This window comes from Zonotrichia leucophrys, chromosome Z, assembly GCF_028769735.1.
Source record: "Zonotrichia leucophrys gambelii isolate GWCS_2022_RI chromosome Z, RI_Zleu_2.0, whole genome shotgun sequence".
Taxonomy (NCBI): Eukaryota; Metazoa; Chordata; class Aves; order Passeriformes; family Passerellidae; genus Zonotrichia; species Zonotrichia leucophrys.
In genome coordinates, this window is record NC_088200.1 from 64463011 (window position 1) to 64483568 (window position 20558).

At 38.5% G+C, this 20558-nt stretch overlaps 1 protein-coding gene across 2 annotated transcripts in view; it reads left to right on the forward strand.

Moving 5' to 3' along the window:
- The first annotated feature begins 5296 nt into the window (after positions 1-5296).
- COMMD10 (COMM domain containing 10) overlaps positions 5297-20558 on the forward strand; it is a 101578-nt gene continuing 86316 nt past the window's right edge. For both annotated transcript variants that reach the window (XM_064736357.1, XM_064736358.1), the window contains exons 1-4: positions 5297-5402; positions 5563-5653; positions 8440-8550; positions 10280-10435. In XM_064736357.1, coding sequence (XP_064592427.1) covers positions 5371-5402; positions 5563-5653; positions 8440-8550; positions 10280-10435 — 390 coding nt within the window. In that variant the 5' untranslated portion in view covers positions 5297-5370. The remainder of the gene's footprint in view (positions 5403-5562; positions 5654-8439; positions 8551-10279; positions 10436-20558) is intronic.

Genomic DNA, 20558 nt, shown 5'->3' on the forward strand with positions numbered 1-20558 from the left:
TACTGGGGCACAAGGCTGGGCTAGCTAGACAGCTGTAGCAGGACCACCCTTCTCTTGTCTACCTCTATTTCTCTGCTTCGAGAAGGGAGACACACAATGGTGATTTTTCCCTTGCTTGGTATTTGCAAATCCTTCATGCAAAGTTCCACAGTGAAAATTTGTATAACATAGCACTTCTGAAATACAGACTAGGAGTACAATAGATCATAGCATTGTAAAACAACAGGCAGAAAATTGAGATCTTCTTTCCCAAACTAAGGTCCCACATTTTAATAGAAAAATTGCTATGGGATCCCTGTCCAAATGGGAACTTAAAACTGGATAACTTAAGTAAACAACAAGGTATTCAGCACCTTCAGTGCTTTAAAAGAGTGAGGAACAGTCAGTCCTGGGAAAAGTCAGAGCTGTGGTTCCAGAAAGTCTACATATTTCAGTTACAAGACCACTAAACAGTTCCTGCTGGTTTAAAATGAACTTCTGCATATGGCAAAGTGCCACTCAATCCCACTGCATCATTAAAGAAAAAAAAAAAAAAAGCAAAAAAAAAAAAAAAGAAAGAAAGAGAGAACAGAAAAAAGAAAGATACATTTTTTAATTCTTTCCGAGACTATTTTCATTATCCTTTTAAAGACCTTCTATAAGAGCACAATTGAACTTTGTCTATATCCATCCCATACTCTGGTAGAATACAGATTTGACTCACTACTTTAGGGCAAAAAAACCAAAAGAGATGGACTAAAGAAACATAGACCAATCCTTTCTGAATAAATATTCAAATATCCTTAAATACACATTTGCACCAAATGCATTACAGTTGCTACAACTCTTTTGAGTTGGCATGGCAGGATGGGGTGATGAGGGGAGAGCAGTGGATGTTGTCTACCTCAACTTCATCTCAGGTAGACATTGTGTCCCACAGCATCGCTGTAGTTAAGCTTGGGAAATGTGGGTTAAATGACTGGACAGTGAGATGGATCAAGAACTAGCTGAATGTCAGAGCTCAGAGGATCATGACAAGCAGAGCAGAATCCAGGTAGAGGCCTGTAGTCAGTAGAATTCCTTAGGGATCAGTACTGGGTTTTACTCAGTCTTACTCACAGTTTTACAAGCAGTCTTACTCAGCCTGTTTGTCCATGACCTGGATGAAGAGACCGAATGCACCCACAGCAAGTTTGGTGATGATACAAAACACCTGAAGGCTGTGCTGACCTTCAGTGCATGAGCTGGAGATGAGCTGGAGAGCTGGGCAGAGAGAAACCTAACAAGGTTCAAGGAGGGCAAAGTGTAGAGTTCTGCATGCGGGGAGGAAGAACCCCAAGAAGCCGCACAGGCTGGGGGCTGTCCTGCTAGAGAGCACACACTCTTTTTGTCTGCGTGCATACAAGTGTGCATGTGCTATACCAAATGTGGGAGAAATGCTGCTCTCCTAGATTTATAACTGCTTAAATTGTTTAACTTAAGTTACAAGTTAAGTTAAATGCTGTTGAATTGAAGTACTAGTTTCAATTGAATTGAAGTTCTAAATGCTATTAAATTAAGTGCTGTTGAGCCTTTAGGCTGTATTCCCCTTTATCCTTCCTCTTTCTATCCTCGGTGTGCCTTGACCATCTGGTAAGTAGTAGAGAGGGCCTATAGAATCTATTATATTAAACCTGTTTTTACTGATACTTTTGCCACTGATTCTTTAAACAATTTTAAAACACTCATTCATGACATGGGTGCAAGTGCAAACCAATAACAGATGAATGGATGTTTGAGAAATCACAACTGTTTACAATTCTTACTTAGTATCAGAAAAGGTATTAGGACAAAAAGTTGTGTAATAGTGCATTTGACAGCACCTTGTCAAGTGAGCTTCATTATTTATTGTTTCTAATCTCTCTTTCCTGTGTTTCTTCAGTGAGGGTCTGAACACAGAATCATACAGGGTAGAAGACGCCTCCAGGGCCCACAAGTCCAACCTCCTGTGTCAAGCAAGTCCAGGTGGAGCAGGTTGCCCAGTTGAATTCTTAATGTTCATTCTCCTGATTATCCATTTTAAATATTCTTTTGATGCAGCAAAGTGTGAAAGAAAACACCTTAAAATAGGTCCAAGTTGTAATACTACAGAATTGGCAGCACATCAGAGCAGTGCATCCAACATACGTATCAACTGTAACTTTGTGAAATAATAAGCAATTGTTTAGACTTCCAGTTGCTCTTGCTCATTTTGCCTGAACAAACTTTATAAAATTCTGCTCTCAGGGGAGATTTCCTAGAACAAAAAGATTTGTTGAGTTTTTTTCAGTGTGGAGCAAAACACTCATTTTTCTTTTCTAGTCATGTAAATTTCTTGCAAGAATATTGCATTTTTTGTGTGTTTTATAAGAGCGCAGAAAACCAGATGAATAGTTGAATATTACTGTATTTCGTCCCAGAACAATAGCTTGAAAAACGTAATGGCCATTCATAACAGTGACTGTGGGTCCACCTTCTGGTATAAGTTTGTCTCAGTTTAAGACAATTTAAAAAGTGTACAATCTGAAATGAATTACCTCACCTTATAGTTTTAACCAGTCTATTTACACCATAAGGAGAAATGAATATGAGTTTTCCTAACACGCGAAACAGCGACGGGCAAAAAATAACAGTGAATCACCATTAGATACAAAATTGCTAAATGTCATTGGCCCTCCCGGAAAAAAGAGAAATTTAAAACTGGTGGAGTGACCGCCCCTCCAGGATGGTGGACCCCCCAGCTGGCAATGTGGTTTGAAAGAAGGGAAGCTGGTGGCAAACCTGTCCTGGGAAGGCAGGAGCTTACAAAGCAGATCTGGTGGCAGACAGAAATCGTGGGCATTGCTGGAGTCCCTCTGGCCCCACAGAGTCGGCTCTGGCTCGCTGGGTGCTGGTGCTGCTGTCCCTCTGTCTCCTGTCACACACTGGGCTCCGCTGGCATTGGTGCTGCTGCTCCTGAGCCGTCGCTGTGTGGGGCGGGAGCAGCAGGGAACAACCAGGGTCCCAGCACTGACGTGTGGGTGGCCCGACCCTGACTGGCTCAAGCTTTGCACAGTTGACAGGCTTTGTGAAATTCACTCTGAAACGGGTTCTTATTGTAAAATGCAGCTTTTTGGGTTGCTACTGTTGTGAGCCCAGAAAAACCCACCTGGAACAACATCTACCTTGAGCAAAGGCCACGAGGATAAAGAGCTCTTGGCTTGGGTGCTCCAACATTTTAAAGGGATTGGCACTACCCACACCTGCCACGCAGTTCTGCTTCTGGCTGTGGCGCTGGGCCTTAAAGTGTCAGTAACTATTTTGGGCACAGATAGATATGGAATCCAATAACATTTTGGATTTCCCAGGACAGAATAGAGTACAAATGTGTTTTAAGTCTCAGGCAGGAATTCTCTGCTTTCAGACTCCTGTTAGAATATGGCCATGTCTTTCACAGGTTTTTTTTTTCTGCTAAAGTTGCTTCTTAAGGCCAAGTCTATTTAATCAGAAATTATCTTTTCAGATGTTCTGGCTGCAATGGTGACCATATTGAAGTTGACCCTACTGATAAAATTCCCTTGAGTTAATAGAGGCAAGATTTCAGGATATATGTTTACAAAACATTTCTCCACAGTACTCTCAAAAATTTCCAACCTTTTCCCACCTGTCTCTTCAGGTTACCATAATTTATTACCATTCATTACCTTCGTGACACATATTATAAACCTTTACAGCTACATCCTGAAGAAGTCTTCAAAAATTTTTAATATTTTTAGTTGGCTTCCTAGGAAAACAAGGCTTATGCAGTTATGCTGCTTGTTCCTCTGTTTGCTCATCCCATTGTCTTTGATCCTGTTTTTTAATTTCAGCGAAACCTGGTGGAAAATAGAGGTCTCACTCACAGACATTAGATCCATTTGCGAAAAATGCCAATCACTTGTTTTTAAAATTTTAAAAGTTTAATAGTAATAAAATGATTATAAAAATAGTAATACAATTAGAGTAATAATAATTTGGACAATTTGAATTAGGATTATATGAGACAATAGAAACAAAGCATTATGGACATCTGGGTACCTTTTTCTGGGCAGCATAAGCCCGAGAAAGGACATTCATTAACAAAGGATTAACCATATGCCTGTTGCATATTCATACACCTCATATATGATGCATAAATTCCATTCAAATACAGGATTCTGTCAACTTCTTCCTCATAAGCCTAACAGTGTCATCCTGGCTGTGCTAGGTGGGAAGAAGTTTGTTTCTCCTGATAATGGATCAATAAATTCCCGTTCTCTGAAAGATTTAGGTGTCCTGTGACTGCTATTTCACTGCGAGTCCTTTCTTTAGAGAAAAAATGTATCCTACATAACATAGTTTCTATTTTAACATTTTGTTATAACCTAAAGTTACTAGCAGTGTTACTACAGTACTTAAGAGAATTAATAAAGCATTACTTTCTAACACAACACCTATAATATTCATTTTAATAGTTGCGAAAAGCCAATCATAAAATACACATTTTTCACACATTCAAGTGAAGTAGAAACACTCAATTCAACGCTTGAAAGTTAATGGTTCTGTTAATGTAGCTTGAGAACCTTGTACTTGGCCTGAAACAAGGCATGGTGTGCTCTGTGTCTTATGCAGGGGAGTTCAGTGGCGTGGGATGGGATGGGACTCTGGGAGCATTGCCTGGGCACAGGTTGTTTGGGGAAGGCAGGAACTGTAGATTCTATGGCCTCCAGAACACCTCGCTGTTGCTGCAAGGGCGGCAGCTTGCTTTGACAAGGCTACAAACAAGGCCTACAAACCAGGATGGTGATGACAGGTATTTTAGGGCTGACGGTGCACTCCCACACGGGAACAAATGTCCCTGTGGTTCCTGAGGGGCTGAACAGCGAGGGCTCAGGGATGAGCCTCAAGGACGAGCACTGGTCCCCGCTGCCTGCTGCGGGCACCAGGGCGGCTCGGAGCCGTCCCCGCCGGGGTTCAGCCGCAGCCCTCGCCCGGCGAGGCTCGGCACCTTCGCCCGGGCTACCGGCGACGAGGCGAGAGGACACAGCCTCAGGCTGAGCCCGGCGAGGTTAAGGCTGGACCTGAGGAGGAATTTCTTCACAGAAATTGTGATTAAACATTAGAATGGATTACCCGGGGAGGTGGTAGAGTCACCGTCCCTGGGGTGTTTAAGGAAAAACTGTACGTGACACTCCAGCGCTGTAGTCTAGCTGACATGGTGGTGCCCGATGATGGGCTGGAACAGGACGATCCCAGATGTCTTTCTCCACCAAGCTCATCCCGTGATTCTCTGGGTCCGCGCTGCCTTCGCTGAGAGCGGCGCGGCAGCGCTTGGCCCCGCCAGGCCGCCGTAGGAGGCGGGCCCGTGGCACAACCATGGCGGCGCCCGTCGTGCCGGAGAGCGACAGGTACCGGCGCTCCGGCGGCGCCTCTCCCGCCGGGCCTGGCCCGAGCTGGGCCGTGCGGGGCGGGGCGTGCGGGGCGGAGCGGAGCAGAGCAGGCACCGCCAAGGTGCCGGGGCGCAGCGGGGTGAGGGCCTTTCTGACACCCCTCCCTCCCTCCTCCCAGCATCCGCAGGGCCGTGTCGCTGCTCAACGCCGTGGACCCGGGCCGGTTTCCGCGGCTCCTCTCCCGCCTTCTCCAGAAGCTGCACCTGAAGGTTGGCGGGGAGCCGGCTGGGGGTCGTGCGGCGCTGGGCGGGGCGGGGCGGGAGCGGGGGCTCGGCGGTGCTGGGAGGACGCGGGGTTGGGCCTGGCCGGAGGTTGGGAAGCGCGCCCGCGGAGCCTGAACGCAACCGCCGCCCCGCTCCGCTCCTTCCTAAGGATTTTCGATCTTGATTTCATTCATCACTAGTTCTTCAGAGCTGTATCGGGAGGATGAAGTAAAAGCCGGTTACAAATGGCCTGAGGAGGTGAATGGCATGCGAACGAGTGATGCTTGTTGTAGCCCGCCTTCCCCAGGTGCTGCTGCCTCCGAGAGCGCTGTCTGAGGAGCCGCGAGTTGCTTGGCCTTTTGCAGAAACTCCTCCTCTGCCCTCATGAATGTTGTCTACAAAAATCGGATTTGATACCCGGTTTGCAAAAAGCCAGTGATTACACACTCGAGCGAGACATTGATTATTTATTTCAGAGCTGTGCAGACTCGATTTTCAGTGGCATTCACCAAGGCAAGCACCCCAAGCATCCAAACTTTTTACCATTTATACATCTTAGCAAACAAAGGCTTTAGTTTTCATTGGCAGTAAGTTACATAATTCTTGTTAGTTAATATTCTGTCTTCTACTGGTTAATTATTGTCTTGCTTCCCAAGAAGTAGTCTGCCTACTCTTTCTTTTTTTTCTCTTGAGTCAGTGAGCTTCTTGGGTTTGTGGTCTGTGAGCCAGTGGTTGCAGATTCCTCCCAGGAATTACCTTTCACCCAGTCAGAGCTAAGTTCAGCACAGTTGCTGAATTGGCTTTATCGGTTTCTCCCTTATCTTGGGAGTTCTGCCGAATGTCCTGGAGGCCCATAAATTCTGCTTTATTTGTGCTCGCTGTTGGTGGTACATCCTTCTTCCCAGGTTTTGTTACCCTTCCCCTTGGTCTGAGGTCACTGATGCATGTCAGGCCCTAAACCTTAGCAAGGCAACTCTTCCATCAAGTATTTTGTCTTTCTGAATCGTGCACATCACTCAGAGCTTGTTAGCTGCTCTGTGTTTCAGGGGTTAATTCATCTTCTTGATTAGGCTTAAAAGTATGCAAAGATCAACCACCAAAGAACATCCTTTCTTAAGAAAATGTTACATGTTCTGTGTTTTACAACACAAAGGAAACACTAAATGGGTGTGCATTTGTGGATGTCCAGCAACTAAAAATACCTCTGGAATTGAGGATAAAAATTAAATCCAGAGCTTTTAGTGAATATTTCTGTCATCTTTGCATAAGACGATTATTGATTGTGAAATCAAAAGAAATAAAATAAAAACAGAGAAAGAAAGTCAGTTTTTCACAGTGGTCAGATGTCAAATGCAGGCTAACTCTAAACTTTGTACTAAATATTGCTGGGGAAACTGAAAAATGAATCTTACACCAGAAGTTATTTTGTTAATTTCATTGTCTTATGGTGTCAGATTTTGTTTATTCCATTGCTTTGTGTTTAGAAAAAGTATAAAAAGAAACACAGAATTTGTTTTCTATACACATATGCATATAAGCTGAATGGTAAAATATTACAGGAGCAGCATGGAAAAAAATACAAATATATTAAAGATTGTAAGTGTGGGACTGTAAGGACTAATTTCATTCAGCTGCTGGTTTGTTTTTTTTTTTTTTTCTATTAACATCACTAGCTTGAATGCCGCTGTTCTTGCAGAGAGTTTTCTCTGTTTTGCATGGATATTAACTGCTAGGTAACAGGAATGCATCACCAGCTTTTTGTTTGTTTGTTTTGTTCTTTTTCACTACTCCATAGCATTTTAGTAGCTCTTCACAGTTTTAATTGTCATTTACATGAGCTGAAGTGGTTATTGTAATTCAGCCCACTCAATCTCATGAATAGTTTTACTTTCTAAAGTGCCTAAGTAACTAGTTAAATTGCTGGAAGCTTGAAATGAACTTCATTGCCTTAGCAAAGCAGACACTGGGAACTCTGTGTTTCCTTTTAACAACTAATGATTCAAATAATGTTTCCATTTTGATACTCTTGTTATAAACATGGTGATCATTGAAAGTTTTGTGTAATTGCCTCATTTTTTTGTTTGGACAGCTAAATTGTTTTGCTTGTCTAGCTTTGCAATTTTGGATTGCTAAGTGGTCTAAATATCGTTGTTAGTAATTGGGTTTTAAAAGAAGGCAATATCTGGATCTTAAATTACTATTTAATTTTCTGTAGTATAGTAAATACAATTGCTGTACTTTAAAAGTACAGCAGATTCTCAATTGTCTTCAGTAACTCAGTAGGCTATAGATTCAAATTTGACTTTCAAAATAAATATGCATTAGGCCTTTATTTCCTTTGCAACAGCATGGGTGATTTTTAGAAGGGTATCCAGAATGGAAGATGCATACATAACTAACTTAACTATAGTTTTGCCTTCTGTTTTCTGGGGTTTGATTTAACTAATGCAGTTTGTATTTGCCTTATTTTTATTTATAAACGTTTGCTGGAGATGATCTGATAATTGAAAGAATAATATTTCTGTAGTGTCTATGAGGTACAAAGAGAAAGCTTTTTCTTCTGATGTATGTCAGATAATCGTGTGGTACTCTGTAGGCTTTTAGTTTTTATTTTCAGTGAGAGGAATTCAAACTGCTTTGTGATTTCTGTTTAGAAACAACTGGATAGCCGCTGTGTTTATAAAGATGAGGAGAAAGTTTTGATTTTGATAAATATGGTCCTTAAATAAATTGGTCCTTTGATAAATTGGTCCTTAAATGAAATGTCAGGACTAACCATTTTTGTGCTTCAGGCTGAAAGTACCTTCAGTGAAGAGGAGGAAGAAAAACTTCAAATAGCTTTTTCATTGGAAAAACAGGATCTTCATCTGGTTCTTGAAACTATATCATTCATTTTGGAGCAGGTATTTTGTTTTCACTATTAGGCATTAATAAATGTATTTTTTTAATCCAGCTATAGATTTCAAAGATAGGATAGTGAAGTTAAAAAGGAATTAGTGAAAATATATCTGTAGTATATTTTGTATGTTTTGGGGTTATGATTTAACTGCTTTTTGTTTCAGGCCTTTCTGATTTGGATGGGACTAAGTTCCTTTGTGCAGTGATTTTTCAGCTAATATAAAGATAAATAATATAGGTGAGGTCTGCAGTTCAAGGGAACTCTTGAAAATTATGAGATATAGTATTCTCTCTTATTCATCGTATCGAGCCAGCCATGCATTTTTAAGTTCTTGTGAGGAAAATCCTACATAACATTACTGAGCACAGCTTAACTTACATTAGGAGTCAGTTATGGAAAATTTTCATGCACAGAAGCAGTCTGTACTGAGGTGGACAGGCACAACTAATGTAGCTCAAGAATTTGGAGGAGTGGGCGACTGCATGGTGTAGCATGGTGCAGTCACCTTGTAAACAGAGAAGGTTTTCTGATTCTGTGGTCTACCTCTGCTATAGCTGGGAAGCTGTTGTATTGCCCAGTAAATATGGTAACTGTTTTAAAAATTGTTAAGCCTATGTTGTTATCTACCCATTTAATGTAAATATAGAAAGTAGAGTCTTGTACAGAGGGCACGCATAATGATGGTCTTTTGGTGGATTTAAATATGGTCCTTTCTTACACATGTCAGTTTATGATCAGTTTGCTTAATTAACACATTCCACTGTATTAGAAATAAAACAAATAATCCTCCTCATGGCTCCCATCCACCAAAAATCAAAATAAAACCTGAGGTCACCTCCAGACTGGAATTTTTTTAAATTTTCATCTCAGCAAAACAGCAGAATTACCTTGTCCTGATTTCTCAGACTGCTTAATTTATATTATAATTACTGAAGATGAGCAGAAAAAGCAGTTAATTCTCTTCATGATTTTTATGCATTTAAAAAAAAAAAAGAGGGAAGAATATTAATGTCTTCCCAAAAAAAGAATCCAAGATGGACTACATGTTGGATGAGAATTCTTTGTTTTCCTGCTGATAGTTGTGCTTCTTGGAGCGGCTGCTTGTTTTCTCAGATAATAACTGTTTCAACAGCACTTTGGTCTGTGGAGGTATTATAGATAAAAGGACTACCATACAGTTTTTCCCATGTATGTTGCTTCTTTTTTTAACCTGACCTGGTGGTGACACAATCCTGTTTTGAAAGTGAAGAACCATTCCACAAAAAAATTGACCCTAATAGGGAAGTAATATCTAACCCATTCAGTTTAGGCAAACTTCTTGGTTTTTCAGAATATTGCCTTGTAGTATAATTTTGCTTGAATAGTATGAATTTGGAAAAGTTCACCTTTCTTGATGGTCACAATTGGCTTCAAACCCATCTGTTTTTCACGGATAGCTGCTTTGTGATTACGTACAGTGGAAATCTGTACATATACTCAGATCTGACTTGTGTCTACATTTTTTTTGTAGTGTGTCTATCTTGAGAAGAATAATTTGTTACACTGCATTTTGAGATAGTTACAGTTTTCCATCTAGCAAGTAAGAGGGTTAAGATGAAAAGTATGCAGATAGTTCCCCTAGCAGAGTTGCTAGTAAAAATCTTGTGTGAACATGGTGGACATTTGTGCTAGGACGTATCTGCTATGACCTGTAGAACAGCACTTGGCAACAGCAGTTATTTTTCCTTTAACAGGCAGTCTACCACAATTTGAAGCCTGCTTCACTGCAACAGCAGCTGCAAAGCATTCACCTGGATCAAGACAAAGCCGAAGCATTTGCTAGTGCATGGGCAGCTGCAGGTCAAGAGACGATTGAAAAGTTCAGGCAGAGGGTTTTGACCCCTCAGAAGGTAATGTGTGTGGCTTTTCTTCTGAGAGACAATGAAGTTGTATTAGTTCAGTTTAAAGCAAAGAGTTTTAAACTAAGGTGCAAAGTTAATGACAAGCCAGGTCACTTACAGGTACTAGATAAATTTAACTGAGACAGTTGAATTCTGTTGTCTTGAAGAGGTGTTGCATGTTAGCTGAGCTGCTGTAACTGCTGGAACCCAGCTATATATGCAGTATTAGCAACCTGCATAGGGTTTGTGAGCAGACTTTACAACATGCCCAGGGGACAGTGTGTTCAGGAGCATTTGTGGTGATTGAGCTCATCAGGTTGGTCATTCTCTGTGCTTGTATCTGAGCTCCTGCCATCTTTTAATTTCGTAAGCTGGTTGCGTAGTGAATTTTGCAAGATACTTATAATTTTGCGGTGTTTTTTTATGATGGCATATAATCTTGCTTCCTGTGTGCCTGTTGCATTTAATGAGACTTTCAAAGCTTGCAGCAAGTTTTGTATCTTTAGACATAGACATCTGTATCTATGACAAGGTATAATAACATCATTTTGTTGATTCATAATAACCCTTCAAATGCATAAGGAATTGTATATAGAAGACACCAGTGTCAGCCAGGATCAAATTTTTAGAAAGAATTGTGGAACATATCTCAGTTATTCTTACTTTATTTTTAGCCTTGCTTTATATCATGTTGGGATATAAAGCAATGCTAAAAATATATTATGATTTGGTGAGTAATATAAACATAGAAAATAAATTGTATAAATTAAGTATATATGAAACACAGAACTATAATTATGTAATTTTTACCAGCTTGCTTGCTCCTAAATAAATCTAGAATTTCACTTAGGTGTAAAATTCACATTTTGAGAATTTTGAAAAGATGAGGTGTATCTGTGGAACAGACTGAAGATACTGAATTGCATCGCAGTTGATTTTTTTTCAAAGTACTTAAACTTGATCCTTTGTAAAACTGGGTAATTTAAGACACAAAACTTTTAGGATTCTGATATGCAAAATTATAATAACTCATTAATCTAACAGAGTAAACAACTGAAAGTATAACTGTACAAAGAATAAAAAAAAAAGGAATCGGCAAGATATTTTACGTTTCTTTTTTTTTTTTAAATAATGTTACCAATGCCAAGTGTACAAGTCCCAAAGTTTAAATGGTCAGTGGGATGCTAAGTGTAGAGGCAGGGATGACTGCCCATTGAAGGAGGTAAGTAATTTGAAAACTTACCTCCTTGAAATTGAAGTGAAAAATGAAAGGTCATAAGGTAAATTTTTCAACATACAGAGTATATGTGCAGGATGGAAGGCAATTCTGAATATAGCCTACCAATCAGATGTATTTCAAAATTTTCTTCAGGCAGACTATGCATTAATACATGTTTTACTGCTGGCTCCTAGGCCAGAGAAACTAATAGAAACACCTTTCATCCTCTTTCATTTCCAGCTTGTACCATTCATACCCAAGGTCCTTCTGTGACCTGGTTTGAGCATGACCTTACTCTGTTACTTGTCTCAAGTTTTGTCAGCCCTGCAACATGCGATGTTTGTGGTGTATGTTGCAGTTTTGGAGGTTCTTTCTGACTTCAACACCATCTGCTAGGGCAATGGTGTTTTCCTACTATATTGCATCCCATATAAAGAAGTTTTAAACTGTCTTTTTAATTGAACTTGCAGGTAAGCAACTGCAAAAATATTGTAGTGACATTTACTTGTTTTTTGGCGTGAAAGCAGGTTTAAATAGAGGTGTGTGCCACTACATATGCTTAAACCATCATTTTCTCTCCTACCTTTTTGCTCAGATAACAGGTTGAGTTTCAGTTCAAGTGTAATTTGAGTTGGAACTTGAATTTGCTTTCTCAGTTTGTTTTGAACGTCTCTGAAGTATTACTCTTGTAGACTTGAAGTTTGTGAGAGTTTTCCTTAAAGATTAGGTTCACAGAACTAATTGCTGAATAAAGAATTAATTCTGCTAGCAAGAAGTAAAATATCTTTTGAAATTGCATTGTAATGGAAGAAAAACTTGCCATGTCCTTATAATCTTCTGAATCTCTTTGTAATATCTTACAAGTGCAGTAGGTGACTGCATTGTTTCCTTCAATATTGTGTGTAATTGCATATCTGCATGTATTTTCTATATTACCTTTCTGTACCTTGAAAAATAGTGGGCAAAATATTCTCCAACTTGTACATTGCTGTATTAGCACATTTTCTGTAATGTTCATCATCATCTCTTTAACTGAAGTTAGAAGAAAGTTCTGATCCTGACAAGTATTTAGACAAGGGTGATTGCTTTTTTGATTACAATAATATACAATCTAAAATTCATGATTTTAGATTACAATGATATACAATTTAGGTATTTATGTTGATTTAGAGATTATGTTAAATTCTTTGTAGAAAGAGATGTGTAGTCAATTATTAATATCCTCTTCAACATGTAAATACAGGTGTAACATATTAAATAATTGATCCTATATATTTGCCCTCTATATTGGTAATTATATACATGGCCATATATGAATTCCCAATTTACATAGCTTTTCTTCACGTAAGGAATTAAAAAGCTCTCTTGTGGCTTGCTCTCATATGTGAGGAGCCCTTCCCTGTCCTTTCCCTGCCCTTCCTATCCTTTCATCATCTTGGTGGCCTTTGCTGTATCATTACAGTATCTATGAGACTCTTATACTGTGGAGCCCAGCACTGATTATGCTGCTCCACGTGACGCCTCACATTGATGAGTACAGGGGAAGGATAATTTTCCTCAGCCTGTGGGCAGTACTTCTCCTGGAGCAGCCCAGGATGGCTCACGATTGACTTGGTGTCCACCAGGAGGCTCAGGTTCTTTTTCACAAGGCTTTCTTCTGGATGGACAGCATCCAGCTTGTACTGGTGCTTGTCCCCTCCAGTGCAGGACATTTCACTTCCTCTGTTGAACTTCATGAGGTTCCTGTCAGACGGTATCTCCAGCCTGCCCAAGTCCCTCTGGATAGCAACACAACTTTGGTGTACCGACCCCTCCTCTCAGCTCTTCTCAGACCTCACCTGGAATATTGCATGAAGGGCTGGCTAAGGGGCCCCCAGCACGAGACAGACTCAGATCTGTTGAAATGGGTCCATAGGCCCATTGAAGTGATTCAAAGGCAGGAAGACCTTTGCTGTGAAGGCAGATTGAGACAGTAGGAGTTGTCCCGCCTGCAGAAGAGAAGACTCCAGAGAAACATTGTTGTAGCTATTCAGTACTTAAAGGGGGTTTACAAGAAAGATGGAGAGAGACATTTGACCAGGGCATGTAGTGGCAGAACAAGGGGCAATGGTTTTAAATGGAAGGATTATGGATTTAGACTGGATTTAAGGGAGAAGTTCTTGATGAGGGTGATGAGACACTGGAGCAGGTTGCCCAGAGAGATTGTGGGTGCCCTGTCATTGCAAATGTTCAGAAGATTGGATGGGGCATTGATCAACATGATCTAGTGATCAACATGTTCCCAGCCCATTGTGGAGAAGTTGGACTAGTTGATTTTCAGAGATCTGTTCCAATCCAAACCATTCTATGAGTTTATGAATGCTAGTTGTTGGTTAGTTTTTCTTTTCTCTTTCATGTTCTTTTAAAATTACATACCAGCTTTTTGGTTAGCATTGCATATTTGGTATGGACTGTTGCTGACCTGTTTAGGTGATGTGCAGCACTACATATGAATTCAGAATTTAGTTCACATGTAATTCTTTTGTACTTTTGGTTACCATCTGCTTCCTCCACATTCATAACTCTGAATTTTCTTTGTTGGAAGCTTTAGTGGGTGTGTAAAGGGTTTGCTTGTGTGGATCCAAATGCAAAATCAGGATCATGGTTAACATTACTGAGGTCTGAATAGCTCTGTTCCATTCCAACAGTGTCCCTGCACACATTCACAAGACAGAGTTTATGAAATAACTAAGATCTGTTTGGAATTTTATATTGTGTTTTACTAAAATCTGCATGGCAAAATAATTCTAAGTCTTTCCTGACACATGGTACTTAGAGGTTGTCTGTTTCAGTAGTATTGAAATGCTGACAGTACAGTATTTTCTGGCATGTGCACAAGAAGGACTGGGCTGTAATCCATTTCTGTTTCAAAACAATAAAAAATGGCAGACAGTTTAATTTTTTTTTTTATTAGGGATATGATTTACATATTAAGAGAACATTGGAACCTGTGTGATTGATTAGCTTATGGTCAAAAACTAGTGGGTAACTGAGTGACCAAGTTTGTTGTTTCATAATAGAGCAAAAGATTTGACATTTTTGAGAGTAGGCCAGTTATTATGGCCTAACCACTAGTTATTATGCGAAATAATTTCATAATTTTTCTTTATTGATGTGCTATTTCTTTATTGATGTGCTATTTCTCTTAAATCAAATTCTTTTCTTGCCTGCAAACTACAAATTGTTAAAAAGTAGCATTCTGAGTTCTAGGTCTGTTAGTTCTGAGCAAGAGATACCTTCATTAGGATGGCAAGTCAAATTGTGTTTATTAGAGCAGCAGAACAAGTATTTCCTAGAATACTCATTAGGTGAAGTTTTCTGGGGCATATTAAACACTATTTCTAATAGTTTGAGAAAAAAACATTCTTTTTGGGCAGAGGTTTTTGAAATTTTGTGTGCAGACTGTTTAGTTGATAGGGATGTTATTGACTTGAGGAATTAAAAAAACTGTGGAATTAAAATAAAGCTGTACTGTTTAATACTGCTTCTCACTTCATCTTTTGATTTTTTTTTGCTGAATTATTGGCAGTCTTCAGCTGCACTAAGTTATTAATTATGTATAATCTGCTGTTGCATTAGTTGGTTTTTTGGTCCTTACTCATATGGCAGTGCCTTTATTAGATGATTTCTGCTGAGGATAATACAATCCTAGTCTATTAAAATCATGGTATTTGTATATTGTTTTTCTTTGAACGCATTCTTAATCTGGCCTTTAAAATGATAGGCTGGTAATAATAGTTTGATATTAAACTGATCCACTTTATAAGTCTTTTCTTGGTAATGTACAACTTTAGAAATGAGGGCACACTGATCAGATGAAAATGTATTTTTTCTCCCTGCAAAGAAGAGCTGGATTTTTGATATGGTTCACTATGAATTCTCATGGCAGTTTTACATCAGTTTTGTTGCTTTTCTCCACTTCTCCTCCCCCTAATATTCTGTTCTCTGTATGTGTTTTGGTATTCTGCGAAAATCTTTGTTTTAAAGGCAGATCAAGCTGAGTGCTTTATTGCTTTCTAGTTTTGGAAAACTATTCAGGGTATCGTTAAAGTATCTATAAAGAAAAAGATAAAAGTCCTGTGTTGCCAAGCAAGAGGAGTTTTTTATAGCTTTCAGACAGCATTGCTTAATATAATGATGCGTGGGAATGCAACTAGTGAAATTATGTACCTAAAATTCTTGACAGAGCTGTCAGTTCTGTTTCTTGAGTGCCTATTTGAAGCCATATGGGGAAAACTCTGAAAGTAATTTTCTCAGAAACTGGCCTTCTTGCTAATGGGTGTATATGTAATGTTAATGTGCTGAATTTCCTCTGCTAAATGCTGGCACATCTACAGAAATACTCTGAAACACATGCATACTGTGGTTATGCCAAAAAAAAAAAAAGAAGAGAATTGGTGTGCTGTGTATGTATTATGTAGTTTTTTTTCTGATACTAGAAGAATGCAAAATAAGGAGGAATACAGCTCGAATGATAAGAAATAATTTTACAGTTTCTTGTTGGTATCTGATTTACTAATTGTTCTTACAGTGACAAGCTGAGGTCACAAAAACAGTGTTGTAGCTACGGGTGTTGTCACAGTGAATTGTGAATCAGCTTGCATTATGTGATGCCAGTGCACTCACAAAGAGACTGCAAATGATGAAATACAAAGTAAAACCACAACTTTATACTTAATGAGATTATTTTAATCACCCGCTACAGCACAAGTGAGTCTTAGTGTTTCACTCACTCAGCTTTGTTAGTAGGAATTTTAATTGTTTACAGTTTTTAGATACTACTTCTTATGGTTTTTTTAATGAGTTGCTTCCTATCCATGCCCTCTTCTGCCAAGAAAGTGTAAATTATGAAGGTTGGAAGAATGTACGTTTTGAGAATGTTTAGGAAGATCTGTAGGTTTTGTTCTGTTCCTACATGCAAAATAGCATTTTAAGAGGTTATAAAATGAGTATTGTCCTTGTCTTGTGGAACTTCCTGTACAATACAAACCATAATTTTTCATCAGTATATAAAAGAGGTTTTGGAACAGGAGTCTGGTTGTGTTTTCAAGGCTTGAAATGACAGGTAGCTTCTGAGGGTTTTTTAATGATTACTAAAAATGTTTGCCTTATCTCTAATTAAAAACTATCCAACTTAATCTTTCCTCCATTGGATCTTATATTTTCTGCTAGGTAAAAACACCAGTCAGCCATGACTTGATAGAAATGGTCATAGACTGGTGTACATTTTTACTGCAGCTGTGCCCACAAATTTGCCATAGACGGAGCAGAACAGCATGTTTGCCTTTTGCACTAAATGCTACGGTTTTTGAAATTGGAATGCAGATTCTAATGTTTGTCATAGAGTCTCTTTCTGTTTCAAGCTTGCTGTTTATCAGTGAAAGATGAAAACTTGCAGTAACTTCACTTAGGGGAAACTCAAAAGTTGTTGCAGCTTAGCACTAGTTTTACTCTACCAATGTCATGTCATATTATTTCTTTTGTATCCTTCCTTTTGAAGCATACTGGTTCTTTTTTGGAATGTGTCTTTTTTCTGATTTCCTAGGTTAAAGAGGTGAGGGAGATTGAGTTGAATATTGAACAAGGAGGTCTGAAAATACCACTTTTCTTGGTATACATGCTAAGTAATATTTGCTGAAGAAAAAAATAATTTTATCCTTGAAGACAAAAATGGAAAATCAGAAGAAAGAAATCTCCAGCTAGTTTCGGATAAGTAATCTAGCCAAACTTAAATATTTGCTGATAAGATGGATTTAGGTGCATAATTTGTGCATTTTTTCTTTTTAGAGTTAAATCCTAGTCTCTTCTATTTTTAATATGCTCTTAATATCTTCTCTGAGAGGTGAGGTACTAGCTCTTTCTTCTGCTCCTGTTGCTTTTTCTAACATTATTTACAAGCTGAAACTAACAGTTTACAGAGCTAAAAAGCTTACTGCTCTTCATTTTAATTTTTTTTGCTGTCTTCTGAAGTTACTGATGTTCTTTGGGGGTTCAAGAGTTGCGCGGCAAACATTGTGTTTGTTCACATTAGTGAAGATTCTTCACATTCAGTGCCTCTATCTCACTTGCTTGGTTTAATCACTTGACAGAGTCTTTGACCTAAATTGCTTTCAGTCTCTTGATCATAACAGTGCTTCCTTTGAGGCCAAGATACTTTTCTTCCCCCCTGAGAACTGTGCTTCATTTGATCAATATTTACTTGATTCTGTGAATTCACTCTGTTGGCCTAGCCCAATCCAACTCTTTCCTTGCCTTTATACTACAGCTACTTTTATTTTTGTCTACTTTGCTGATGGTCTCACAATATTGACAAGATTAGGGCAGAATCTGGTTTAACACTGCATTCAGGTATTGTGTCTAGGTAGATAGGATCCATCCAGTGATTCTTACTTCCTTTTGTCTTCATGACTGAGAAAGATTGCAAGAATATCAATAAAGTTTCAAAGTCCAGCCTTAAAAATGTAGTATGAGTCCCTGAGTTGACTATGCCACTTCTGCTTAACCTGGCTGTGCATATGTGTTGTGACTGACTGTAAATAGAGACTTGTAGTTTATAAAAATCTTCAACTTATTGTAGTGAATCTGTTGTGTGGCTGAGTAGTTGTACCCATGGTTTTGTTGACAGATACATACCATTTTTATGGGGACTGCTCTTGTGTTTATTTTGAAGTGTAATACTGTCAGCTGAAGATGCTAGTCGCTCATTTTGTAATTGATATATACAGGTAAAATATTAATGCTACAAATTTTAAACTTTTCATGAAAGAGAAACTTATCTCTGAAACTTATCACTGAAAGTACAAAATGCCTCAGTAACCTATTTATGAAATGGGGATGCTGAATTTTATTGAAGTTGAATATGTTTGTCCAGTAGAGGGCCAGTTTTTTAACTACTGAATACTTTATTTCCTATTTTCTATTAAAAAATAGAAGTCTTTTACTATGGCTGTTAAAAATGTGGTAACGGACTTCAGTCAGAAATTTCATGCAACCATAGAAAATCCGGCTGTTTCACTGTAGGCTTGCACCTGTGGAGCAATTGTTACAGAGAGACCTGCTGAAAAGAAGGTGCAGCATCCAGAACGTCTTCAGTGATATTCATGCCTCCTGAGTTCAACTGATGTCAGTAGCACAATGGAGAGTAGAAATCAGCGTGTTTGTGCAGTCATTTCCCACACTCACAATGCTTCATTTTCCCGTCAGGAGAAAATATGTGTTTGATATGGGACTTATCTTTAAGGAAACACTTTCTTCCTGATTACAGATTATTTCTGTGATGAAGACCCTACCTGTGATGATTGGCAAATTTTGCCTGTCAATCATTGCCTTCTCTTAAAAATTTGCCCCTTTTTTTCTGTTTTAATATTCATTTGTTATATTGAGTACACTTTTGGCTACATCCTGCTGCTGTCTCCTCTGCAGTAATATTCTTTTCTTGAGATGGAGAGAATTTTTGAAGGAGTGAATAATCAGGCATGTTTTGTCACCCTTAAATCATTCCTAAATGATTTCTATCACCACAGCAGGCAAAAATTTTCATGTCTTATTTTGATTTTTGATTCTGGAGTGCTGTGTTTGCTGATGAAAAGTGGAATTGGACCTCCAGCTGCAAATTTTAGAGAGAAGAATTAATGGTTTCCTCTGGTTTTAGGCTGGTGTGATTAGACAGGTATGAAGTTGGAGTAAGGCATTGTAGACCAATGTTTTTTTAAAATATATAATACATATTTAGTCCTCTCCCATCTTACAAAACTGATACTTAATATATTAAAATGATACATACATGTTGCAATACTTTCTTTAAGTGAAAATTATTCATTTATTTAACTGTTAATTAGTGTATTTTGTCCAGTTGATTATTGAAAGATGAGGGTAAGAGATCCTCAAACTTTAAACATGAGTATTTTGATTTTAGTTTTTTACAATTAATTGAGGAATATTTTGTCTTCGTTGCAGGAACTAAGCATGGCAGTTACTCTTTCAAGAATTAAACTGAGTGAAAGGATAGCTTATACTCATTTTCTTCTAGGTTATTTGCTTAGAACAACCAAAAAAATATAAGTGAATGAACTGCATTAGAAAATTTCTTTCGTTGTGGAGTATCTATTTCCTCAAAATATTTTGTTGAGTGGAAAACATTTTAAAATGTTTTGTTGTCAGTGTGATACATACTACTGTAATAATAGGAGAAAAAGATTTTCTGAAGATGTCTTTCATATCCTATTGTCTCTTCACTGTTCATAATAGTTCCAATTAGAATGGTATTGTTGGCTTAAATTTCATAACACCTCTTTCAATTATTCCAGGAAATGTTTCATTTTTCAAGTTGGACTATTCCTCTGAAGTTAGGGGGAAAAATAACTGAAGTGAATGAGTTGATATCTGAGATAAAATGATGAAATTCTGATTTCATTTGTTAAAATGAGATGTAATTTCTCTCCTTTTGTAATTGTTTTTGGGACATTATAGTCCCTTGCTAAGGTATATTGGGCAAAGACGTTAAGTTGTTAATTTTCCCCATTACTGAAAGCAGCAAAATTATGTAGTGCACCTTTTCAGTTTGTCAGGTTTCATTTTTAAGGTATAGTTTTTGCTCACACTGGGGCTATTCAAGGATAGTTCCTTTTTTCTTCTACTTCCTCAAGAATAGGCTGAAGGTTGGGTTTTCATCTCGCTTTCATGCAGTCTTTGACAGTGTTAGTTACTTATTCTTAACAATAAAATAGTAGGCGTTTAAACTTTGCAATCTTAATATGTCAATATTTACTTTTAACTATGAATTAAGGTAGCCTGTTAAGTAGGGAGCCTTGATGTGGTGAAGCTGAACTTACCTCCAGAGTAGCTGCTGTGTGTAAACTGAAGATACACCACATT